This window comes from Pleurodeles waltl, chromosome 5 (genome assembly GCF_031143425.1).
Source record: "Pleurodeles waltl isolate 20211129_DDA chromosome 5, aPleWal1.hap1.20221129, whole genome shotgun sequence".
NCBI lineage: Eukaryota > Metazoa > Chordata > Amphibia > Caudata > Salamandridae > Pleurodeles > Pleurodeles waltl.
In genome coordinates, this window is record NC_090444.1 from 1,673,708,513 (window position 1) to 1,673,735,559 (window position 27,047).

The 27,047-nt window shown below is 41.9% G+C and overlaps 1 protein-coding gene across 1 annotated transcript in view; it reads right to left on the reverse strand.

The window, feature by feature from the left end:
* Window positions 1-27,047, reverse strand: part of APOB (apolipoprotein B) — a 60,497-nt gene that overhangs the window by 23,228 nt on the left and 10,222 nt on the right. The window contains exons 5-21 of the mRNA XM_069236006.1: window positions 21,283-21,436; window positions 20,761-20,916; window positions 19,980-20,104; window positions 18,632-18,717; window positions 16,521-16,737; window positions 13,128-13,355; window positions 11,880-11,997; window positions 11,615-11,761; window positions 10,371-10,582; window positions 6,622-6,859; window positions 5,908-6,084; window positions 4,741-4,932; window positions 3,905-4,072; window positions 3,148-3,359; window positions 1,875-2,057; window positions 1,030-1,151; window positions 289-499 (exon numbers count right to left, since the gene is read on the reverse strand). Of these exons, the coding sequence (XP_069092107.1) occupies window positions 289-499; window positions 1,030-1,151; window positions 1,875-2,057; window positions 3,148-3,359; window positions 3,905-4,072; window positions 4,741-4,932; window positions 5,908-6,084; window positions 6,622-6,859; window positions 10,371-10,582; window positions 11,615-11,761; window positions 11,880-11,997; window positions 13,128-13,355; window positions 16,521-16,737; window positions 18,632-18,717; window positions 19,980-20,104; window positions 20,761-20,916; window positions 21,283-21,436 (2,946 nt within the window). The remainder of the gene's footprint in view (window positions 1-288; window positions 500-1,029; window positions 1,152-1,874; window positions 2,058-3,147; window positions 3,360-3,904; window positions 4,073-4,740; window positions 4,933-5,907; window positions 6,085-6,621; window positions 6,860-10,370; window positions 10,583-11,614; window positions 11,762-11,879; window positions 11,998-13,127; window positions 13,356-16,520; window positions 16,738-18,631; window positions 18,718-19,979; window positions 20,105-20,760; window positions 20,917-21,282; window positions 21,437-27,047) is intronic.

The following is a 27,047-nucleotide window of genomic DNA, read 5'->3' on the forward strand; positions in this document are numbered from 1 at the left end:
TCAGTAATAGTGATTGTAGTAAGTTTACAAACACATGTGTGTAATGAGATCAAGCTGCTTGGAGTTAATGTCAGTGTTCAGTGTTGGCTTGCTTTTGACAATCTAAAATCCAGGAGTGCATTTGCCTGAAAATAACTTGTTATATTAAATTAGGCCCTGGTGATCACATACCTGCCTGGCTGGTGTGATACAATTTTCCATTCCTGGAAGCAGTCAATAAAGAACAGTTGTTCACATGATGTCATGATTTTAGCCTTGTGAATTTCTGAACTGAAGGAGCTGAATTACCTTACACGGCCAGTGAGAGTGATTTCATGGTCCTTTTGGTTAATGATATCAAGGATAAGAGCAAAGGTCTTCTTTTCACCAGTAGATTCATCATCAACCCTGAGGCCAAAACCGACTTTAACATCAAACTTTGGGATCTGCACATCACTGGACAAGGTTATCTTGTTTCTGTTATATTTGATGGTGAGTGCTGCCTCAGAGGGCTCAGATCCTGATGAAAAAAAGGCATATGCTTAGCTTATAAGAAATGTTTCACAAAGAGATTCTACTGACGTCTAGGTTAAGTATCAGCTGCCCCATTATTAAGAGTATAAGATAGAGTGTAATTCTTCAATATTGGATAATTGTGCCATAAATGTTGAGGATATCATTGTTTGTTTCTCTATTTAAAATTCTGAGAGACATGCAAACACTTGACATGAAGAAAATATTCTACACTTGGATAAAAATGGGACAAAACGTTTTAAAGTGCAATTGCACTAGTACACTAGTGCGTTTGCATGGTCACAGATGAAAGTCACTCTGGGATTCTCCCATGACACCCCACACCCCACCCCAAGTGTCAAGGGTTCCCTTTCATACTCCTGGATTTTGTCAATTAAAGTAAAAAATATACGAGGAAGCCTAAAGGGATGAATTTTCACACTTTCTGTGTTCCCTATCCCACCTAAGAAAATTCAGGTAAGCTCTCCAACAGACACATTTGCACTACTTTGTTGTGACATTTCCTCTTCTGCTTACCCACAGCTTGAGCAGTGAATTTCAGAGTATCAACCATGTCACCCTCCTCGTTCTTCAGCTCATAGGTAGCACTGGCTGTGTATTCATCCACTTCAAATGTGGGTTGGATCTCCAGTTCAAACCTGGAAAGTTAACAATGTTTCAAAGATTAGATTTATAAAATACACACACATTTTGTGTATCCAGTGAAGTAGTGTATATCTATTTTCACAGTAATGATAATACATCTAAAACAATGTGTAGAAAGACACTAAGGTGAATTGCAGTAGAAATAGGGTCCATACAGTAAAGATATTTGGAATGTGTGTACCAAACATTTATTCTGTGTAAGGAAGTTGGAAAATGTGTCTTTTCTAATGTTGTAGATCAAAGTATCCATGAAAATGTAATAAAAATATATTTAGCCTAAAAACAGTGTTTTAAATAAACAGGAAAAACTGATTTAAAATGTGTATACGTGGTTTTGGAGCTTTTGAACAACACAGTTATAAAAACATATGACAAGTTGTTAAATAACATTTTTACAAGTTTATTTAAAATGTATTGCCACTTCTAGTGAAAGAAAAACATGTAACAATTTTCAGAAAATATATGATTCATAGAAAATATGACAAAATGTGATTTAAGCACAAATGTTATTCTTACAATTCCTGGAGTAAACAAGTGCACCTTTTTCTTTTTTTATGAGAGACTTTCCTCAACTCCACATTGCTGGAGAAGGTAATGTGTGATGATTTTACAATCCCTTCATCTATATAGTTAACTATATTTTAGCTGAACACTTTCCATTCAAGTAAAACATAACTGAAAATATTTTCATTAGTATAGCTTTACAAAAAACTTACTTGGTCTCCCCAGTCAAGGGATAGTAGGGCGCGGCATCTATGGAGCTTGCATTTGAGTAAGCTACATTGGTGCAGAATTTGAGACCAGTAAAGAAAGGCCTGCAAGATGACCACGACTCCCTGTTCTCAATGATGGAAGGCATCACTTCTGACTTAGATGTGGAGATCAAGTGCAGCTTGTTACTGGAAAAAATATATCCTTCATTACTGTCAATATAGGAATTCACTTATACCTCAGTTAAACTGTTCACAGAATGTGAGGCTACCTTGTTGACATACTGTACAATTTAAGTGGCCAAACCGGTGCTGCAGAGCTTGGCAACACCCAGTAGATGGATGCACAGTTGGTAATCTAATGTAGAAATTAAACATCATTGATAGTACCACGGTCAAGTATCAAACAAACATTGTTGCGCCTGTTACGGAAATCAATTAATGGGCATGAATTTCTAGGTAATGCACTAAAGAAAGACTGCATATGAGACATATTGATGAGATGTGTGGTTTGCTGGCTCATGGTGACTATGGAAAGTTAGGACCAACTCTGAATGTCTGATCATACATTTACAATAAAGGTGATAAATGAACCATCACTACAAGGCATGTGTGGATGAACTGAACATTTAGCAGCTTTTTCAAGAACAATATCGTTAACATCATTTGTAGAGCTTGCCATGGGGATCAACTGGATTTTCATCATGCTGTGTAAGAATGTCAATATTCTGCAAAGATATAATAATATGTATAGCTATTGTGTTTAGGCTTAGATTTGCAGATGGAAGTTAGTACTGTAGACAATAATATTTCAGAGAGCCTTCATCTCTAAGGTTAGAGTTTGGGGTGGGACAGGGATTTGGGGGATGTTATGGGATGGCCATGGAAAATGCAGAGAATTCTAACAAATTTGTAAAGCACTGGCCTTCAGAAAGCTTTTTAAGGTTGTTTTCTGCTCTGGAAATACACATAAATGTAGTCCTGCAAAATATGGTGCAGTTCTAGGGTTCAAAGGGGAGGAAACACTCAATATTTCAAAGAAATGCAGAGAAGGGGATGCTCCCCTGGAAGATCTCCAGAAAGTAGGAAAATGAAAGAAAAACAGATACATATAAATCAACAAACTACATTTTAGTGAAATGTGCCCTTCGCATCACATTTTACTTGATTAGAAAGTAAATGTTTAAGACAAAAGATAGTAAGGGCTAAGCTCTCCAATCTTAAACACTTATAGTTGCCATAGCAAAACAAAACATAGGTTTTGCCCTTCTAGACATACCTGAAACTGAAGAGTTGTGTAGGTTGTTTTGGAGATGGAATTGAAAACTTGACCTGTCCCTCCTTGACAGCAACATTGATATTCGCTCCAGACTCATGAAAGATGTTAGAGTGCATTTGAATGCCATTTCTGGTGAATGCAGGGATGTGTATTCCAACATGTGTAATAAACTCTATGGCTACTGCTGGTTTTACGGACACCGCCGCCTGCATCTGCATGAAACAAATGTGTCAGAGTCAACATGGCTTATGCTAATTTCATCATCTTTTAAGTTAACACTAAAACCATCCCAGTGTAAGTATGGTATTTATTTTCAGCATTTCATTTAGGGTTACTTCACTTTCTTAAATGTTGCAATTTTTGTCTTAATTTCTATGATTAGATCATATCAGTAACACCAGTGGAACAAACGTGCATTTATGAGGCATTTATGAGTATATGAAGCCGTACTATAGGAATACTATTCACATACTTGTAATGCTTTTGTAAATCAGGTACACAATTTCCACTCTCAGTGTAAAGGAGTAATTCTTTATATTACTTACTAACTTTTTACTAACTATATAAGGATATTTTCTGAACATTCACTAAGGCATTTAGAAGAATGTTAAGTAATACTACAAAATTTCTAATTCTCACACTTTTTTTGAATTGGCCAGAACCGCAGACCGAAATAAATACATAAAATAATTTTCAAAAATCTTTGTACTCTATCAAATATTAATCAATAACTCAAAAAGGGGAATTATAGACCTACATTTTTGGTCTGAATCTTTAGTCCAGCCTTTGCTCCTGGAGCAACAATTCCAGACAAAGAGACCTGCAGCTGGAACCCAGCACCCGTCGGCAGATCAAACTCATTGTCCATGAAGATGTAATGAAGAAACAGGTCACCCTGTGTGCCTTTGGATAAAGCTTGTATAATCTGTGGGAAAGGCAAAAATATTGCTGTAGTGAAATGTCAAACACCTAACAAAACACAGAGCATTCCTGATGTATGCTTTTTAGATGGGCATAAAAGATCACAAAGTCTATATGACATGTTTGGTTTTATGGAAAGATTGAAAATTAACTGTGCATTACATTTTTTTGTTTGGTAGGAAACGTAATTGACATTTTTGTGTTCCTATAAATGCTTTTGCATGTGGAGATATGGCCCCGTTCTTTGGAAGTAAAGAGGTAATGGGAAGGTTCCCATAAGATTCATGTCTTGGTATAGACCATATATTAATCAATTACTCTGCAAATTATATCAGTTCTATAGAGTACATATGCACAAGCAACTAAGAAGGTTTTATGCCTCTCCATTAAATCAACTTTGACTTTCTAAAGACACCTTATTAAAGCAATCGTCTATCTCATAAACCATTCATTTTTCCAGGATGTGATCACATATGCTCTCAGCATTTGTCCATTTGTTTTCGTTCTGTGGATGAAATAGGATGGCATCACCCCATTCTTATGTATGGAGTGATTTCTTTGAAGTGTAGATGGAGTGAGGGTATTCAATGCAATGCCTTGATCAACTGCCAATCTATAAAAAAATTCTGTTTCAGTTATGAATGTATATGACTCTCTTCTTCTCATACATACCTGACCTGGGAGATCTTGTGATGCATGCAGACTTTTCAGGAGCATGTTGCCCAGTACTTTGAAATCACTGAGTTTCATGTAGCCCAGTTCTTCTCCCAAGATCCGCAGGTAGGCCTTAGCTTCTGGTGAATCACTTGCTGTCACTTCTTTAATCAACTTTTCAATGTTTAGCATCATTCCTCTGGTGAAATCCTGAAGAATCAAGAAGAATCCATGATGAACAAATAAGTTAATTAAGTACATACATATCCACACATACATAAAATCATATATAGGTATGTGTGTGTGTATTTATACATATATATGTATATATCTATATGTATATATCTATATCTATCTCTCTCTCTCTCTCTCTCTCTATATATATATATATATATATATATATGTATATATATAATATATATTTATTTATATATATATATATATATACATATGTATATATATATATATATATATATAGAGAGAGAGAGAGAGAGCGAGAGAGAGAGAGTTCAATACACCAGATCTCTAAATATATGCAAGTGGGTGGAGTTTGTGTGAATCTTCTTCGAAAACTTTTCACAGAAATCAGGCATGCAATGAAAAGATGTTGGTTAATTTTGGCTTATGAGCCTATCAAGAACATACAATATGTCCCACTGAAATACAGCATAAAAACCTGTTGGAAACTTTCTACAGTCCCTTTTGCTGAAAAATAATGTTGACATTCTACCTGCTGCGACAATGTGTGGCATATTTGTAAGGCCCGTGGGTGAAAAACTGAATTTTGTTTTTCATTACTAATGAACACTTCTTTAGTGCTTTGGACTGTACCTTACAACTCAGACCTCAAACTACATATCTTTTAAACCCTTCCACTCCCATCTCTTGGTTACCTAAACTGCATGTTTGTTTTCAAATTCATCCAACTTGTACCAGAAGAAGAAACTATGAGTTGCTGTACGTCTATAATTTTATCTGTAGCACTGAGATAATAATTGCATTATTTTCATGTAAAGTGCAATCCCTTCTACAGCCACTATCATTTGTGAGTAACAAGCCACAACCTGTTCATAAAAATCTGTAAGATAAAAGTCTTCATACTTGCAAGGGATTCTAGTTACTAAAATTAAGTGGGTCTGTCAATGATATACAAAATCTTGGAATGGATAAATGTGATAAACACACCTGATTCTGATTATTGTTTTTAGAGACACCAAACCACTTAAACAGAACTGCTGATACTTTTTCTGGTACATTGCCATCAAGCCAGTACAGGGCTTTCATGCCGCTGTCAGGGAAGAATCCCTTTTCTCCAAACAGTGCATCCAACGTGGGCTCAAAGCCTTTTCCGTCAAATCCAAACTGCGTTAAAAGAAAGAGAGAAAGAAAGAAATAAGACATTTTTGCAATGGAAATCCAAATATTTGAAACAGTTAAGATATAAAACATTTCCTACCATGGTTGAAATATAACAAATGTAAAGGGCATAAACGCTATTAAGGAGAGGTACTCAACATTTGATTCTTAGTTGTGAAGGAGGTGGTCAGGTAGGCTTGTCAAAAGTTTAAAGACAAGAACTCTCTGACACTATATCACATACTTCTATGTTCTCCATCACACACTTCTCAGTCGCATACGTCTCCGCTCTCAGTTCCATACTTCCCTATCACACTAGTCTTAATCATATACTTCTCTATCGCCATTGCACAATCAAATTCTTCTCAGTTTCATAGTTTTCTATTGCCTAATTAAATACATTAGGAATTTCATGTAGATGAATCCAATTAGATCGTTGTGATATGTTCAGATTTAAATTATAGGGATAATACCAAGTGTAATTAATGTACACAAATTTCAGTAATAACATTTGCAAGTACAGATGATTCTTAATGCACATACCTCAAATATATCAAACTGCTCGCCCAAAACATTTAGTGTTGCCTGCAGCATGGCTTCCTCAGGCATGTAGCCAATGCCGTCAAATATCAAATTCCCTTCTACTTTGGCAGCCACAGCATCATCCTGGGCAGGTATAGAAACACTTTTGGAGAGCTGATAATTTTGGGAGAACTTCCTGAAATCCTTCACTGTTGGGACTTCAGACCCTTTCAGAGCATCTTGTACTTTGCTTTTAAGTCTAATAAAACAACAAGCAGACAGTTTTCCTGTTAGTACAGACCTCTGGGGCTACACCAATATTTTCACTTCTTAATACTGGGCTCATATAATGAACATGATAGTAGATATGTACCTAAATAGCCAAGGATAATGGTTTCTGGTAAATGGAAAATCAAAAAAGAGTAAATTATGCAAGTGAAGTACCACAGTGACATGCACTTGTACGCATCTGAGTTCATAAATAGCATAGAAAAAGAAAAACACATCATTTTAGATGTTAACAAATTCATTACTGAGCTAGAACTGAGCTAGAAAAGGAATCAATTGCATTTTTTTAAAGTGTGGATGAACAAAGTTGAATAGGACGATAAGGAAAGGGAAAAACTACCAATCTGTTTCAAGAGGTTGTGATCCGCACAGGTATATTGAAATACGTTTCAAGCACACTCCCATAAAGCTATGCACCTACAGTCAAATTATCTAATTCCATGTGAAAAAAGTGTAGCAGAATGCTAGACCACAGCGATCCCAAGAAGAAGACTGCACATATTTATATCAAGCATTTTTAGCACTATCATTTTTTTCTGACTGCACTGCCTCAGGGGTACGAAGACTGAAGAAAGGCTCCATTCCACGGGAGCCTGTTTCCCAGTTGAGTGTGGTCTGCACTGGGGCATTTCGGTGGCCTTGATTGAGAGAGACATGGACTCAAGGAACCTTTACTGGAATCCAGGGAGCTATGTGATTGACCAAGAATGACTTTTCCAGGATTCTAAAAGAAATCGGGACCGAAGCTGGAAGACGGGAAAGAGATGCCTATCTCATCCCTCCAGCAATGGAGTTTCCCGGTTTAAGATCATCAAAAACATTTGTGTGTGCATGGCTGAAATGTTACTAACTCTATCTATGTACTACCTGTCTCTAAAAGGCAGAACATATTGCAAGCATCTTTTCACTGTTTTCATTTTTACCTCAAGAACTTTCTCTGATGACCATTTTTGCCAATGCAGATAGACCAATAATGACTTTTACACACCCATTGTAACTGTGATCATTTTTTGCCATTTTCTTCAGAAACAAAGCATATGTCATATTCCGGTAATCCTTTTTTAGCCATTTATATGTCATTCTGATTATTATTGTTTTCAATAGTGCCACATTTGTTTGCTATTGTTATTACCTCAGCCTTTAAATTTTAATGTTGTTTACTACTGCTTCAGCCAATCATGCATTCCTCTGTGGGTTGGCCTGAGCTTGTACCATAGCTACCAGGGGCTGAGCACAGTTTTCACAAAGACTTGTGTTGAAACCTAGCAGTGTGTTATTTTGTCAGTGGGTCACACATTCCAAATTAATATTTACTTTCTCACAGTACATTTTAAGGCAAAAGGAGATGATGTGATTTGCTTAGAATTCTTTGCATAATATATGGTGGCGTTCCAAAATTAAAATCAAAACTCAGTTCTCCAAGTTTCAATATCAGCAACTTGGGGCTGATTTACATTGGCAGGTGGGCCAGCCAATACCGTGGGGAGGATACCACTGCCATGCCAGTGGCACCCTCCCCCCAGTCGTATTACAATGTGTGGGAACATTGTATTACGATGTCCCGCCGGTCAGACCGGCAGGAACAGTGCTACGGTATTGGCCTCTGCTCCTTTAAGGGAGCAGAGGGTAATATCATAGCACCCCTGCACCCTCAAAATGCACATGGTCTGCAAAGCAGACAGTGCTCATTTTGACGGTGCTGGGCAGTGGAACCCCTGCAGTGCCCATGCCATGGGCATGGGCAGTGCAGGGGCTCCATTGTGGCCCCAGCACACCCATACTGCCAGCCTTTCCATGGCAGTTAGATCACCATAGAAAGGCTAGCAGTAAGGTGAGTTGTAATCAGCCAGGTAGCGCTGAGTTCAGCAGTGCCCTGGCTGAGTACAACTCAGACCGCCATCACCCCTTCAGGAACTATGTCCTCGGGGGGAACGGCGGTCCCCTGGAGATCCGACCGCTGGGGTCGTAATGTGCCTTCGGACTGCCACAGTGGAGGCAGTCTGACCATCACCGCAAGTGTGGCGGTCCGTGCACCAACACCCTCATAATCAGGCCCTTAGTCCCAAGACCTCTTCTCTTAGGAGAAGCCCAGAGGTCCGACTCATAAAGGATTCATAAAAATACTATTCTTGGAAATCTGTTGAAAATTTACATGCATAGTCAGGATTCTCCATGCTTACTTTACCACAATGTGTGCATGGACAATCTAGCTATGTGGTGCTGAAATATGCATTCATACATTTCATTTTAACCACATGGGAAACTATTCTGCATTTAATCCCATAGACCCATACCCCATATTATAACTGTAAATATATTTATATAGCCCTTACTACCCCTGATGAGGCGTTGAAGCACTTTCCAACTGGTAGCACACTACTCTTGAACCCTAAAGGATTAGTGGTGGATTAGTATAGGGAAATATGAGTGAGAATAAGAGAGTTTCCTTCCCTTTCCCATTCTGCCTTTTTCAGTGTAGCTCAATGTCTAGTTTCAGGGTAGAAAATCCTTGACAATGTTTCCAAGTACCCACAAGAGTACAATTCTGTATGTACTCTGTGCATTTTGGATAACCTCTCCATCCAGTCTGGTACTGGATGTTCTAGCCTTGCTCACTAAATGCTAATGAAGTTGTTTTACTCAACTAATCTTAGCTATCTATGAGGCATATTTACAAGCCCTAGTGCCACTGGAGCGTCACTTTTTGTGAAGCTCCAGTGGTGCTGTGCCCACCATACGAGGCAGCACTAAGCCACTTTCAGGGCTTAAAGCCACCTTGTAAATATGGGCCCCCAACGCAGTTTTCTATGGCAGAGGGGCATGCAATGGCTGTTGCTGTGGGCATTCCACTGCAACACCCATTGCTTTTGACGCTACACAGATTTACAAGGAAACGCAAATCTGAGCCAGCACCAAACCCTAAATCTACCCCAGGGATGGCATTTGCATGGCGCAACGAGGAGAAATAATTTGATTTCTCTTTGTCCTTTTTTAATGTGTGCTGCATTCTGCAGCCCACACAGAAAGACCAAAAGGCTATTAATGATTATCTATGCTCAGGAAGGTGGCCCTTCCTGCACATAAACAATCATTAAATAATGACGATTTGCTACTTCTATGTGTGCTGTATTGTGCAGCACACATAGAAGCAACAAATCGCCATTACTGATTGTTTATGTGCAGGAAGGGTCACCTTCCTGCACATAAACAATAATTCCCTGCAACACAGGCACCCTTGCACTATGGTGTAAGGATGCCTGTGTTGGTGCTAGGCAGCTAAATTTAGTACTTTGTAAATACAGCACATCCCTGTATTTCAGAAGTGATGCAGCATGGGGCTGCCACTTTTGGTGCAGCCCCTCGCTCTGCCACTTCCTTGTAAATATCCCCCTAAATGCTGCAAGGTGTAGCCATGCTCACTGCATATTAAGGTTCTGGTACAGGTGTTCTCACTGAGTCATAGATACATTCTCTAAACTTACTCTTTGACGTCCGCTGCCTCGGAGTTCAAGATGTTAGCAATGTGAGAAGCAACAAAGCTTTTCACTTGCTCATTCCTGTCCCTCGTAAGGACTCTGGTTGCTCTGGCGATGTCAGAAGGATTTGGGTCTTTCATCAGCACAAGATAGGCTGCTAGACGCTTTTCTACGGGGCTGTTGCCATCCTGGAAGATCTGAAGCATGATGGACCGGACCTGCAAAAGAAGGCATAAAAAAAAAAAACTTAGATTACGTCTAATATTAACCATGACAACAGTGCCACAATGCCTTCGCTGCATTTTTTTCATGGAGCACTGACCTAACCCTTGCTCTGAGAAAATAAAGCCCCAACTGACATGTTGATACGTATTTTATATTTCATTTAAATATTTGATATTTCATTTGGTATTTAGCCACATCGTTGTAGGAAATATCTGGTAAAAAAAAGAGCTCCCCAACTTTCAAAAGAGTCCTTCAGATTCCACGTGTCAACTCTGAATATTATGACAGTCTGTCCTTCAAGAAAATGTTGATGCTAAACGCAGTGCCACACGCATGCCATCAGCATTATGGGGCATGTTTATAAGCCTTAAGTGCCACTTTGCACCACATTAGCCTCTTTTTTTTTTACACTAGTGTGGCCCAACGAGGCCAAAATCCTTGCGCCACATTTACAAAGTGGAGTAATGCATGCATTGTGCCATTTTGTAACCCTTTACGCTACATTTTGCCTGTGCTAGGCATAATGTATGCAAAGTGAGTGTTCCCCTGTTGGGGGGGCGAAAAATTGCACAAGGTGTATGCAAAGGAGGTGTTCCCCCGTTAGGGGGACTAAAAAATAGCACAAGGAAATTTCCTTCCATCATTTTGTCCAGCACGTTTAATGCCTGCTCAGAGTAGGCGTTAAAAGGGGGCTTCCATTATAATGGGCCCCTATGTACTCTGCACGAGTAGTGCTGATATTTTGGCATTAATATTTTGGCACTACTCCTGCAGAGTACATCAATAGCGTCATGAAAAATGGCGCTATTGTCCTCTACCCTGAACCATGGTGCGTCGTATTTTAAATACAGCGCACTCATGGTGGCGGTAGGGGGGCACTAAGGCGCACAGGAAAAGTGGAGCTGCACACAGTGCAGCACCACTTTCCTTAAATATGCCCATAGGGGCAAAGAAATAACGCTAATATGGCGCTAGGGGCTTATAAGTATGCCCCTATGTTTGTAACAGTGCTCTGGCATACTCACTTCATCTGTAAGCTGCATCTTTCGGAAGGCATGAATTGCAGCTTTCTGCACGGAAAGTGATGCCGTTTGGCTTTTTGCACAACCCAAAAGCGCCCGCTTCACTGCTGGGGAGCCATTATCCAGAGCATTGCCCATATTTCCAATTGCCTGTAGAAAAAAAGGAAACCCTTATGAAGTGCGATCTGAGAAGCACAGTTGTCACTTCCCACATCAAAACATGAGCTCATTGCAGGACACTTCCCAAAAGACGATAAACGAGGCATACCTTTAAGGTCAGGTAGGTTTTTTCTTCACCACCGGAGCACTCATTGTCCAGTATGGACGCCATGAATTCTGCAACTTCGCGCACTTCCGGTATTGGGGTCTTGCTGACTGTATAAAGACTGATTCAAGAATGTTCCAGTAAGTTAAGTGTGTCAAAGACTTAGTTTACCTAAAATTGCACAGTAGGGTTATTTTATAATAGCATAAAAATGCATTACATATAGATGTGTCACGTTTCCATATGTATCCAATAAAGCCTTTACCCGTCCCATCACTTAGGCAAGATTTAAGTCCATCAGAATCAGTTTCGATGGTTAGTGGCGTTCGCACTTAGACACTATACTGGAGAATGGATGGACTGCAAATTTGCCCGGCTCTGCTACATATGGTGTGGCACTGGGCCAAGATTACGAAATAACAGAGCTACAGTTAATGAAAAAGTGTTTTTCTGAAGTGATGGGAAGGATAAATTGTGAGAGAAGAAATTAGGGACAGATTGACAATGCTCTTTCACTTTAAAGCCATAAGCACTTTAAATATGGAGCATTGCATATTAGAATATATTTAAGGTTCTGAAACATCTTTTTTGTTATTTTCAGTGCTGGTGCTACTTGAGACAGCACTCACGATTTGGCCAACAGATCCTCCAATGTAGTTCCGTGCCATTGTCATCGCACAGCGCTAGAAATGCGTAATGTTATAGAAGCAGCATTTTACACACCTTTATCCCTCTAATAAGTCTTTTCTTTAGCTTTGGAAAAGCACACATTAGCAGCCATGCTTTGGCTGAACCTGTGGATATGTCTATAAATCTCTCATGGTTGGGATCAGGTTCAAACACCCAGGTAGGCTCTTGAATATCCACACTGCAAGTGGCCTCACTAACTCAGGCCCTCTGGAGTGATTCTTGCCTCAGTTATTGGTAATTAGGAGGGCTGAAGTTATCAGGAGGATAAGCAGGCAACTCCTAATGACTGCCATAGTGCTTTCTCTCCTCAATACCTGTTGTTTTTTCTCCTTGTTGAACTAAATCTTCAAATATCAGATTCTGGGGTGTTATTTTAACTAGAAATAGTATCCAGCCTCTCAAGGTCAAGGTGACCTTCCTCAATTTCTGCTTCATAACATGTCAGAGAGATGGCCACAAGAATGAACCCCAACATGCTTCATGTTCATGCACAGAGTGAAACAGAATGTGATCCCAGAAGCAGAATGGATTCACAATTGGTGCAGTAGACTCATTACTCACTCATTCACGGCGTAGCTCAAGGCATAGAAGGAAGCTCGAGTTTGCTTGTACTGAGCCATGTTGAGAAGCTCTCGCACTCTCTTGGGGCATGCTGATGGCAAAAGTCCCAATCCGTACGTCACAGCGTCTGCCAGCACAGGAGAGACATTCTCGGTTCTTAGAATCTGGAAGAGGGCGCTGTAACACTCAGGAGTACCACACTGACTCAGGGCCTGGATCGCAATAGGACTGAAAAAGAAGGGGGAAACAGAGTACTCATTATTCAACCAACAGAACCTTAAGTACAAATTTCAGGAGCAAGCAAACTAAATACATATCCTAAAAAGTTGTCTGATTCTTTACATCCAGCTGTCAAAAGATACACAAATTCTATCTGAAAACCTTTGGTACAGTTTTGGAATGTTTACTTTTTGGCCCCGCATTGACCAATCATTGCCAAATCCCAACCTACACTGACCAGGGCGAAATCCTTAACATAGTCCATGCCGAGGAGTGAGAGGTTTTGAATTCTGCCTCATCGTGTTTTCCCCGATTATACTGGTGTGATCCAGTGTCAAAGGAAATATGAACGTATTTAAAAAACTGAGGGCCATGAACTTAACCTAAATTACAGATAGGGACCATCACATGGTTGTGTGATAAACAGTTTAACCATCTGACACAACTATGTTCCAGTTAGACAAGGGCTACAGGCTGTTGGGTTAAGTCAGGGAGACTGGTGGGGTTTGGGCATATGACCTCTAGATGTGCCATACAAGACGGGATACGGTGTTACCAGGCAATCTTCTTTGGATTGTTTAAAAGTAAGGGGTTGCATTTCTGGGAACATTAAATGCTTTTAAAATGTTACTTTGGTGCATCTAGACACAAGATTAGTTTTTCTAAGGAAGTAGCACAGGGTGACAGATGATTCTGGGGTGGAAGGGAAGGAGGGGCAGTTGAAGAATGTAAAGTTACTTTACTAAGTTTGAGGGAGATTAGGTTGTTTCACAAATCTTTACAGACTGTGACAGGACACCACTAATGGCAATAATCCATGAAGTACTTGATTCCTCAGGGCAATATGGCTGATTATAGATTCATGACATGGAATGTCAATAGACGCTATGAGAAGATCAAGATGAGGGCAGTGCTTCAATTTGCCAAGTGACACTTCAATAATGTTCCACTCTTGCAAAAGACACACCTCATGTGTCTGATGTGTAGATTCTTAGGGAGATTTGATAACAATAACGTCTGTCACTCAGGGTTCAGCAGGAATTTGCAGGGAGTCTAGAGGATCAGCAATATTATCTAAATCATTTACTCTCTGATTAAGAAGACCAAGCAACATCACAAAATAAAATGACGGGCAGAGTATTGAAACTTTTCAAACACTCACACCAAGTCACAGATTTTCCTTTAATCCATCGTTATTTTGCTCGCCACATCCCCCAGTTTGGATCCAACCATATGCAAATCAGTCTTGACCCTGCTCTCCATGGGAACAGTCCAGCCTGAACTGCCACGCCAGGTCTCTATACCTACATGTACTAGGGTTCCACTTGAAAATTGGTGATTTTTTCCATAGTAGGACTACCATATTAGAACTACACTTAGGAAGTCTTTTAGGACTGCCATGTCCTAAGAGACTATTGACACAAGGTATTCCAAATGCTGTCCAACATACTGAGAAACCCTGTCAATCCCTGGCCCTAGCTAGCATTTTAGGGATAGTAGATAACCTCAGAGGTGACCAGGTGGTGAGAACCCAGGTGGGAATTGGCACACTTCTGGCCAAAAGACAAATCTCTAAATATTGGAGAGCGAATGTGGACCTACTGATTCAGAAGTTTCTAAGGGGGACTGAACGGACCGCTTTACCTGAATTAGAAAGATGTTGAGACAGAAAGGCCCACTTTAAGTTATCAAACCATTTTCAGGCACTTTGGATAGAAAAGGCTCCCGAAATGTGCCTGAACATCACGTCGAAAATTGAATGATTCAGTTAATGTGAGCATTAATGTACCAAGTTGAACAATTTAGAAGAAGCATTTCTATATCAAGAAAATGCCACTAAAATATAAAGAACAAACAATAAAGAAAATCTTCCACCACCCAAATGAACAAGAACCTGGCTACTACATGCTTCCATTAAAAAATGAAAGTTAAAAAAAAACGTATGAGTGCTTCATAGCACGCAGATGTACATACAACAGGTATAAAAACCTTTTTTTTTTATTTTAATTCACGTCACAGAAAAATATGATTCTTATCGACACAAAGAAAATGTATTATTTGCTTTGAAATACTGTAACTTGAAATGCATGAGAATGGCCGAACATTAAAAAAAAAATGATATAAATGGAAAAATCACCAGCAAAGTGTTTGGTTCACATGCCTCGAACAGCACATCATTTGAGGCAAATACGCATGTGATGAGGAAAAATGTCATCACTAACATGGGACCAGTGCTCATCTGAAGGTGGCTGACCCACTCCACATGCTTTATACTGTGGTGGGGAGAAGCAAAAGGTAAATAACTGTTGAAAATCCCAGTGGGTGGAAAAGACTGAACTACAGCCCATTTATGCATGTGGGTAATAAGTATTTTCTATTTACGTTTTTTTATTATATGAGTCTGGAAAAATAGTTAAAGGTTTCTGTAGGCTGGGCATAAAAAAGAATGCAAGTACAAGGAGCAATAGTCTTCAAAAAGGATTCTACATGTAGGGGGGCACAGTGAATGAGGCTAGTTATCAGTCTAATCTGCCTTAGATATTTACGCAGAATTACAGAGATTACAAGTATTATTCTGCAGCAGCAGTTTTTACATCAGGGCCTTACAAAGGGACATATTTAAGAAAACTGGTGCTGCACCTAGTGCAGCACCACTTTCCTTGTACCCCTAAGCGCCCCCTTACCACCGCCATATGTGCGCCATATCTAAGATATGGTGCACCAAGACGCAGAGTAGGGGGCAATAGCATAATTTATATTGATGCTATTGAGGTACTCTGCAGGAGTAGCACCAAAATATTTGCACCACTCTGGCAGAGTACATAGGGGCCCATTATAAATAATGGAAACCCCCTTTTAATGCTTGCTCTGAGTATGTGTTAAAAGTGCCGTAAAAAATGAGGCCATTTTTTCACCCTCACTAACGGGGGAAGGCACACTATGCATTCGTTATGCCATGCGCAGGCATAATGTAGCGCAAAAAGTTTCAAAGTGGTGCAATGCATGCATTGTGCCACTTTGTAAATATGGCGCAAGGATTTTGGCCTCGTTGGGCAACATTGACGTAAAACAAATTACACTAATGTGGCACAAGGTGGTGCACCCCCAAATGTGCTTGCAGGACTAAAGAGGTTAGCACCAACAATGGAAGGTGGAAGACATGCTCACTCTTACCCTGAGACTCGCATCAGCATTGGTAAGGAAGCGCTGAGGGTGGAATTGTGCAGTCCTCTCAGCCCGGTCACTAATTTGTGGAAGAGGTTAGCTCTTTGCTGCTGCGAACTGTCCAGTTTCTGAAGCTCTTCCAGCATTCTCACAACCTCTTCTCCTCTTTGCGATGGCGATTTGGCTTCAACGTTTTCTAAGGCAAGGCCTCTCTTAGCAGACGTTTCTGTAGGAAGATGACAAAAGTGAGGAAGGGTTAGGATAAGGGTGGCAAAACTCTTCTTTAAGAAATCAGTAATCTATCACGCTCACCCGCATCAATGATTGTTGGACAAGCAAGAGTTTTTCTTCAGTGGGACAATTATTTGTGCTATAAAACATGGTGATCACCTGTCATTTTCAGTGTCCATATAGGATATGTAGGTTACAGCTTAAGTCGATTATTTAACATAGTTGATTGTGGATTATGTGGTGCTGCATTGTATACCTCTCTATAACTTAAAATAGGTTAGTTTGTCATCTGTGATCTGCTAGTTGCTAACAAAAAAAAAAACAATTATTAATATGTTTGCTTGCTTACTGAAGACTTGCTTTATGACAACCCTCAGGTAGAAGATTGCAGGCAGGAGAGTAGAGAGAGGAAAATGAGAAACAGAGCCCACAACCACTTGCAAAGTCTGAACCATCAAGACATAAATATACATTAGACAGATGGAACCATATGATCAGTCAGCACAGACAAGGTTCATGCTGATAGTCGCCTAGCACCACACCACATTTTAGGCCAGCCTATCTCCAGGGTGTAAGCTCAAAAGAGAGCCCAGCTGCATTGTAAATGGCGAATGTGGTGAAATATAAAAAGTGGGACACATTGTATAATGGAAGGTTCTGTCACTCTATACAGTCAATAGTAAATATATCAAGAGAAGTATGCCATCTGCTGAAATTTGAGTGTTATCAAGCTCATGGCATATGCCTTTTTGCATAGATCACTCCTGATGGACCCTCTGGACAGGCCAAATCTACCCCCGTATGATTGTTACTATTCCTCTTCTGAGTTTGCCCCAGAATCCCCTGAAATGCATTGTGGTGTTAGCTCCTCACTCGTAGAGGAGTCCCATAATTTAGCTTTCTTTCAGAGAAAGTGACTATCCATTAGCTGGTCTTGAGCCGCTCGTCTGCAGCTTACAATCTCTGAAATAAGCGTTCTGCTGCAAGTTAACTGACCCTTGCACATCAGTTGCATCTGAAGTGCTGTAATGTTGCCAACACTCGTCATCCATTTCAAACTGCACCCTAGGGAGGACATGTGTAGTTACAGAAATGCCACTCATTGGCACTTTGGCTCCACCTACAAACAAAAATAGTGCAGTGGCCAATCCCACATACATCAATTCTATTCTGCCTATATAAAGGACTATTCACTTTCACTTCCTAGTGGGAGCCAGATGCTGGTGCACCAGAGGGGAGGGACACTGAGGAACGAATAACTCTGAACAGATGTCATTCTTTCTGCAGTTATATATAGAAGCCATCTATAGCGCAAAGCCATAAATATGGCAAAATTAGCCAAAATGTGAGGCTTCCAGCATATGAATACATACGATTTGTGTCCAGTGGTGGCGAAAGAACAGCAGCACTTAAAACCACCAAACTTTCGACTAAAGGTTTGAATGATATGGCTTATTCTTCTGTAGGAAAAGAGAGTGGTACGAAGTGTAACTACATTTATGTGTACTTAACTTGCCAGAATGGGCCTTCAGAAATTACTAAATACAGTACCCCATCACTGCTAAAGTCACCGAATTAAATATAATTACTTGTTGTGCACAGTTATTTGGAGAATCACTGGTCTGCCTCTTAGTAGCACTAGTAATCCCACTGCATTGATCCAAACTCAAGCCTCAAGAGGGAAATTGTGGTGTTCTGATGACTGCATCATCATCTTCCAATTAAAACTTTTCATAGTATCATGGCACAATCTGCAGAAATCTATGGCAGGCCATATTAGAAAGGAATTATATTTGTTGACCTTGTTGCCCTGTTTAACAATGTGACAGTACAGTTTACACTGGAGAAATTACATTATTTAGTTTATCTGTTTTGGAGGAAAGTAATACCTTCGTCGAAGATTCGACTGTTGATCTTGGGCGAGTCTTCAAGCTTCAGTGTCTGTGTCACTTGCGCCATGATGCCGTACTTATTCCTGTAAGAGAACATAGGACAGTGTTTCCTCATTTCTTTCTCCAAGTACAATGGCCCGATCCAAGCAGCACATGCACAGAGCAATATTCACCCAACCGGGGAGTGCTCTAGAGCCCCCATGGAATTAACTTCAAAACATCATTGACTACAAAGTGTGTCAGATAACTCTGACCAAATTCTCTATGCTAACCCCCTTCCTCCAAAACCCATTACTGATCAGGTGTTGCGTTGCCCAAAGTTAAGTGGCGCTATATTTTTCGAGAAGTAATCTTTCGGAGGGAGGTGGCTGTATCTCTTCCGAATACTATGAAAGGTTGGGAGCATGTGCACTGCTGAAAAACTGTGTTTATCACCCTATTATTGTACAGTCCAAAGTGGACTGCAAAATATGAAAGACGGGTTTGAACATTTTGCAGCACGGCGTTTGTTGAGAGACCACTATCAAACACTTTCTATGAGGAAACCTTGTTACCCTGCAGTTTGGTATTTAAAAGCCAGGAGTTTGGCAAGATCGTGTTTACATCATTTCTGAGGAGGAAAACGTGGAGTAATAAAAATGGCGCCCAACTTGGGACTTCAGGCACAACTTGAGCTTCTAAATAATTTGGTGTATGCAGAGGAAGAAGACTAACTTGTAGTACAGATTGTGTCTTTCGAAGGACAATTCTGAATGATGAATGTTAGAGAGGATGTAGCACCTACACAGTTATTTATAGATAGCATACACACACGTGTTTCACTATATTACAAATATACCTGCAATGCACTTAATGATAATCATAACTAACCAACATATCCTCTGCATACGCTTGCATGCACATACATGTTAGTAGGACATTAACATTTAAGGCTTGTGAACCCATAGTCCTTAAATATGTTTTTCTGAATAACCTGCAACCAGTCTACGTTGTGGGACTCAATCACACGTCTAGGATGGACGAATCGAGTTTTCTTTTCACTGACCATAAATTAGAGTTCCAGTTAGATTAATTCTATGTGACTGTGTCTCACCCTGAAAATATGGCCTGGGTTTGGCCTTCCTGGACATTCGCTGGACAACAATATTTTAGCGTCTGTTACTGATCAGTACCATTTCCCAAGCAGAGGCATGCCAGAATACACTGGTAGCATGGGTGACCACCATCTTGGCACAAGTACAGCTTTTGAATGGCAGTGGCTGGCTGAAATGTCATTAAAACCTGGATAACTTCACCCATCCAGGAAATGTCACTTACGATTACATCATTTGCTTTTGGAACCTACTTGTGTGAAAAGGGCAGGAAGAGGTGCTTCTCTGTGCAAACTGCTTCTGAGACATGTTTCCTCTTTGAATCAATGTTGTAGTGGCATGACTGGCTGCTGCTGATCAGTGTAGACAATGGAGTGTTCTGTAAAAATCAGAAAATTCAAATGAACAATTGTTCTGATCATGTCACTACAGATTAAAACAACTGAAAAGTAAGTTTTAATCCCACAGTTATTGTTGGCCACATGTTATGTTACATTAAAGATAAAATGATCCAAAATGCTGCCCGGGAAATGAGAAAAGGAAGAAACTCCCAGCACTAGAGAGAGCAAAGGGGATTGTAGGGTGGGCTGTGGTTCTCTTCCAAACATATGGGAAGTACTTTCGTGTGTGTTTTTGGTTTGCATTAAAATCAGTGAATTAAACGAATTCTTGTCCTGAGAACACTCTGAAATTTAAATTCACATTATCATAACCACATCATGTACCTGTGAAAGTCAGATCTGCAATACTATTACAGTTGCCAGAACATTTTGATTCTATAAAAATTGTGGGGTGCCATGCCCTAATGAAGGCAAGCAAGAATGCAGATAGCAGGCTTCTGAGAAGTGAAACAGCATTAAACGTTTTGAAAACAATCCATGTTGGAACAGCAAAAATATTGACCTAGATTTTGAACAAAAGTTTTCAGATAGAAAGAACAGCTCAGCTCAGACGGCAAATGTAGTGAGATGTTAACATGTTAGTGCTGAGGTGTCATGAAGCATCAGCCAAGTTACCGTCCAATATATTGCTTACCAGTCCTTTGACGAGAGCCAGTGGACTGACATAGTCCCTCATAGGTGTGAACTGGTCACATGTCTTCAGATTGCGGTCGATGTTGACCTCTGTCGCTGTTGCGCCTTTCTTGTTCTTGAATGCCACTTCGGTGGAGCACTTTCCAAAAACTGTGTCCTGAAGACAGATCGCATATGGACATTATCACAACCAATGATATAAAGCAGAGTAAGTCATACAAAGCCATCCTTTTCCTGCGTGCATGCAAATCATTTCCTCGTTTACAAAGGTGGAAGAAAATTTGGGAAGTTTGCGCAGGAATCAGAATTCCAAGTTTTGGAGGGAACACTGCACCTCTGCAATTTTCCCCTGAAAGATTTCAGCAAGGCCAAGCTACCAAACATATATCTGGAGAAATGCTCGAAGAAAAGCAAAATATGTCGAATTCAGTTCACTAAATAATGGTTAATACTATTTCTATTCCGACCTCGGCTTGCATATCTCCATGCCTCTCTGTTTCTGTCCCTTTTTAGGAGTCCTTACCATGGAGGAGGTGATCTGGTCTTCTTCCTTCTCCACTGGCACAAGCAGCGCCGAAATGATGCCCCTCTTAATGTTGAGGACATTGACATCTTCGCCTTTGTCTGGATACAGGAGTACCTGCTCCCCATCAGGAACACTGAATTTCAGCTCATACCTGGCAAGTCAAAGGGAAAGGAAATGCATTGGTATTTTTGCAGGGGCATCCTGGCACTGTCAACTGGTTCAGCTTGAAAGGGGCACTGTGTGAATTCTTTTTTGGTCTTGTGCGCTGCGATGGGAGCTGGAAGTGTCATACTGCTGGAAAGGCCAGTCAAACACTGTGCAGGGGTATGTGGTATTGTGTTTTCTGTTACCTCTTTCTAAGCCACACTGCTCGTTCACTACAAAAGTCAATTTGGGGTCTAGATTACGAGTCAGGCAGAATACCACCCACCTGGTTTTGAGATCACCAGGCATAGAATTGCATCCTCTGACCCCACCGAGGTTTCTGCACAGAAATTCATCCTGGTGAAACAGGAGAATGTCTGTTTAGAAAAGGACTCGGGAATTGGACTCCATATGTCAAAAGGTGCCTGGTAATTCCTGGACCAACGTGTTAGTCCTCGTTCTGGGCCCATAAAGACGTGATTGCTTGATGCAGCCGTGGAATTACCAGCCGGAGGCGGTGATTCTCGCTCCAGCAAGTCTGGGACCCCTGCACTGTGAAACTCATAATCTGACCCGTAAAATTGGGTAGTATGTAAGCACTTAGAAGACAAAATAGTGGGACATATTAGCATTTTACATGTCACAAAAACATATATATTTTAGGAAAATGAGAAAAAGAGTTTTCCATCTGTATTGAAATGAAACATGCACGTGAAATTCTGATATGTTGTTTATTGCTGTGGGATGTGACAGAAATCCCTTATAATCTGGTCATCATTGGAAGTGATGCTCAGAAAAAGGTCCTACAATGCAAAGCTGAATATGGCAGTTCATTATTTGACCTTTCCATTACACTGCAGGCCACAATGTCACGGCCTTGCAGGAAGGTGTTCCCGGTGAAATAACATTTTCTCCCTCCCCTCTTGCATGTTCCCAACAGGCTGGGAGTCTGCATTCAGAAGTAGAGGAGCGGTCACCACCCAACCACAACAGTCGACATTCCTTAGTCACTTCAACCTCCTGCAGTGTGAAGCTGTTTTGAACATTCTCCCTGGGGCTGAATCTGATTTACATTTCGGCCAGATTTCTAGTATTTGGCACGACATAGTAGTGCTGCTGCCTTCCCTCGCCATGCCCGTGCTGCAACCGATGCCAAGCTACAGCATTTTGTGTGAGTGAGATCAATGTGGTGTTCAGTAATGCCATGTTACCATATGTTATGTTACTTATTCTGAACAAGTCATAGCAGCGATGTGCTTTCTATCCTTACTTTACTTTCATCATCTGCTAGTGGTCGTGGAGGACCTCCAGGCCACAAGTTTGTTTTAGTTCAAGGGAGCCTGTGTGTATGCTGTAAACACTCAGGGCCAGCGCCTCCTTGCTCTGCATTAGCATAATTTTTTTGACGCTAATGTGGCTCAAAGAGGCAATTTTCACCACGCCATATTTACAAACCCCTTGCGCCACATTATATCTGTGTCAGGCATGATGCATGCAAGTGGGGGCATTCCAGCGTTAGGAGGCCTGCAAAAATAGAGCAGTGAAATCTACAAGATTTCAGTGTGCAATTTTGGTGTCATTTTTAACGCCTGCTTAATGATGCTCCTATAGTAGCTTATGGGCCTCCTTGCACTTTGCTACACTAGCGGCAACATTTTTGATGCTAGTGTAGCAAAGCACCATCACAAATGTTGACGCTATTGTTCTGATGACCACCATGGTGCACTGTATTACAAATACGGCGCACACATGGTGTCGTTAGATGGGGCAAGAGCGAGGCACGAAAAGTGGCACATCAGAACTGATGCACCACTTTCTTGTAAATCTAGCTCTTAGTGTGTGCTGGAAAAAAGTCTGTGTTCCGGAAAACCTCACTGTGCACTGGAAAGACGCAGTGTATGCTTTAAAGACTCAGGGCCGTATTTATACTCTGGTTGCGCCGAATTTGCGTCGTTTTTTTCGACGCAAATTCGACGCTAAACTAACGCCAACTAACGCCATATTTATACTATGGCGTTAGACGCTTCGGGCGCCAAAGTGCCCGGAGTGGGCGTCATTTTTTAGCGTGAACCCCTTCCTTGCGTTAATGATATGCAAGGGAGGCGTTCCCGTCTTAAAAAATTACTCCCAGGCCTTTACGTGGTATTTATACTCCCGGGCAAAAATGACGCCCGGGAGTGGGCGTGGCCAAAAATGGCGCATTTGCGCCGCTTTTTAACGCCTGGGTCAGGCATGGCGTTAAGGGACAAGTGGGCTCAAAATGAGCCCAGAGTGCCCTCCCCTGCCCCCAGGGACCCCCCCTGCCACCCTTGCCCACCCCAGGAGGACACCCAAGGACGGAGGGACCCACCCCAGGGACATTCAGGTAAGTTCAGGTAAGTAATTTTTTTTTTTTTTTAATAATTTTTTTTGGCATAGGGGGGCCTGATTTGTGCCCCCCTACATGCCACTATGCCCAATGACCATGCCCAGGGGACATAAGTCCCCTGGGCATGGCCATTGGGCAAGGGGGCATGACTCCTATCTTTACAATGATAGGAGTCATGTTGATGGGGGATGGGCGTCGTTAAAAAATGGCGCAAGTCGGGTTACGACGATTTTTTCGACGTAACCTGACTTGCCCCATTTTAAGACGCCCATACGCCATTTTCCCCCTACGCCGGCGCTGTCTGGTGTACGTGGCTTTTTTCCACGCAAACCAGGCAGCGCCGGTCTGCTTGCGCCGGCTAACGCCATTCCATAAATACGGCGCCCGCATGGCGCTTCAGAATGGCGTTAGACGGCGCAAAATTTTTTGACGCTAAACTGCGTTAGCGCAGTTTAGCGTCAAAAAGTATAAATATGGGCCTCAGTGTACACTGGAATGATTCAGTGTGAGCTGGAAACATTTAGTCTGTGCCAGAAGACTCAGTGTGCTTTGAAAATACTAAGTGTGCACTGGAAAGACTCAATGTGCCCTCAAAAGCCTCTGTGTGCACTAGAACGACTCAGTGTATGCTGGAAAAAGTCTGTGCTCCTGAAAGACTCTGTGAAAGACTCAGTGTGCACTGAAAGACTCAGGCCCATATTTACACTTTTTGCACTGTATTTGTGTCATTTTTTGATGCAAAAGCAGTGCAAACTTACAAAATATAATTGTATTTTCTAAGTTTGCGCCACTTTTGCATAAAAAATGACGCAAACGTGGTGCAAAAAAAGTATAAATATGGGCCTCAGTGTGTGGTGGAGAGCCTCAGTGTAAGCTGGAAAGACTCAGGGGGTCATTCCGACCCCGGCGGGCGGCGGGCGCCGCCCACCGGGCAGAGACTGCCAAAAGACCGCACTGCGGTCAAATGACCGCGGCGGTCATTCTGACTTTCCCGCTGGGCCGGCGGGCGATCTCCAAAAGATCGCCCACCGGCCCAGCGGGAAAGCCCCTGCAAAGAGGAAGCCGGCTCCGAATGGAGCCGGCAGATTTGCAGGGGTGCGACGGGTGCAGTGGCACCCGTCGCGATTTTCAGTGTCTGCAAAGCAGACACTAAAAATCTTTGTGGGGCCCTGTTAGGGGGCCCCACAACACCCGTTCCCGCCATCCTGTTCCTGGCGGTAAAAACCGCCAGGAACAGGATGGCGGGAATGGGGTCGGAATCCCCATGGCGGCGCTGCTTGCAGCGCCGCCATGGAGGATTCCCTGGGCCAGGGGTAAACCGGCGGGAAACCGCCGGTTCCCCTTTTCTGACCGCGGCTTTACCGCCACGGTCAGAATGGCCCAGGAAGCACCGCCAGCCTGTTGGCGGTGCTTCCGCGGTCGTTGACCGCCAGGGTCAGAATGACCCCCTCAGTGTGTGCTGGAAAGACTCAGTGAGTGCTGGAAAGACTCAGTGTCTGCTGGAAAGACTCAGTGTGTGCTAGAAAGTCATGGTGTGCCCTGAAAAGACTCTGTGTGCACTGGGAAGACTCAGTGTGTGCTGGAAAAAGTCTGTGTTCCAAAAAGGCTCTGTGAAAGACTCATTTTGGCCTGGAAAGATTCAATGTACGTTGGAAAGACTCAGTGCGCGCTGGAAATACTCAGTATGTGCTGGAAAGAATCAGGGGCATATTTATGAGGATGTGATGTAGCTCAGCAAGTCACCCTGTTGTGCTGCGCTGCGCTGCACTGTATTACATTGAAAAGAGAGGAATGCGCCGTATTTTAAAGAATACATGGCATTCCTACCATTGTGCCTGTGCTGGCGCTGCTTTGCTAGCCTAGCACCAATGGAGGCACTCTTGCACAATGGTGCAAGGGTACCTGCGATGTAAGGATTGTTTTTGTACAGGATGGGGTACCTTCGTGTACCAAAAAAATCCCCTGTAGGCATTTGGTGTAAAGATTCAGTGTGTGTTGGAAAGAGTGTGTTCTGTAGAGCCTGTGTGGGCTGGAAAGAGCTAGTATGCGCTGGAAAGACTCAGTGTGCATGAAAAAGAGTCAGCTTGCTCTGGAAATACTGAAAAGACTTTCTGTGTGTTGAAAAGACTCTGTGTGCACTGAAAGGACTTAGTGTTCCCTGGAAAGACTCAGTGTGCCTGGGGAAGGCTCTATGCGCCCTGGAAAGACTCAGGGCCTAATTATGACCTTGGTGGAGGGGATTAGTCAGTCCTAAATATATCCCACCTGCCGCATTACAAGTTCCAATATATTCTATGGAACTTGTAATACAGCGAATGGGATATCTGTCCCATTTGGGACGGAGTAATCCCTTCCGCCAAGGACGCAATCAGGCCCTCAGTGTGTGCTTGAAAGACTGCGTGAGCTGAAAACACTCACTGTGCCCTGGAAAGACTGGAAAGACTTAGGACCTGATTTAGAGTTTGGCGGATGGAGTTACTCCGTCACAAACATGGCAAATATCCTGTCCGCCATATTACGATTCCATTATAGCTCATGGGAATCATAATACAGCAGATAGGATATCCATCACATTTGTGACAGAGTAACCAGTCTGGCAAACTCTAAATCAGGCCCTTAGTGTATGCTGGAAAGACTGTGTGTGCTGGAAAGACTCAGTGTGCGCTAAAAAGACTCAGTTTGCATTGGAAAGACTGTAGCCCATATTTATACTTTTTTAGCACCTCATTTGCGTCAGTTTTTGATGCAAAAGCTGCGCAAACTTACAAAATACAATTGTATTTTGTAAGTTTGCGCTGCTTTTGCGTTAAAAAGTGGTGCAAATGCGGTGCTAAAAAGGTATAAAAATGGGCCTGTGTGTGCTGAAAAGGCTTAGTGTGCACTGGAAAGACTCAGTGCATGCTGAAAAGACTCAGTGTGTGCTGGAAAGACTCAGTGTGTGCTGGAAAAAATCAGTGTGTTCTTGACAGATTCTGTGAAAGACTCAATGTATGCTGGGAAGACTCGATGTGTGCTGGAGAGACTCAATGTGTGCTGGAAAGACAGTGTGATATGAATAGACTCGGTGTGAGCTGAAAAGCCTAGTGTGCGCTGAAAAGCCTAGTGTCTGCTGGAAAGACTTAGGGCCTCATTATGAGGTTGGGGTCACAAGTCCGCCAGCATTGCGGTGGCGGTCAGACCACCGCGCTTGTGGCGGTCCAATTGCCACATTAAAAGTTTGGCGGTCAGACCGCCAAACAACTGCCATCTC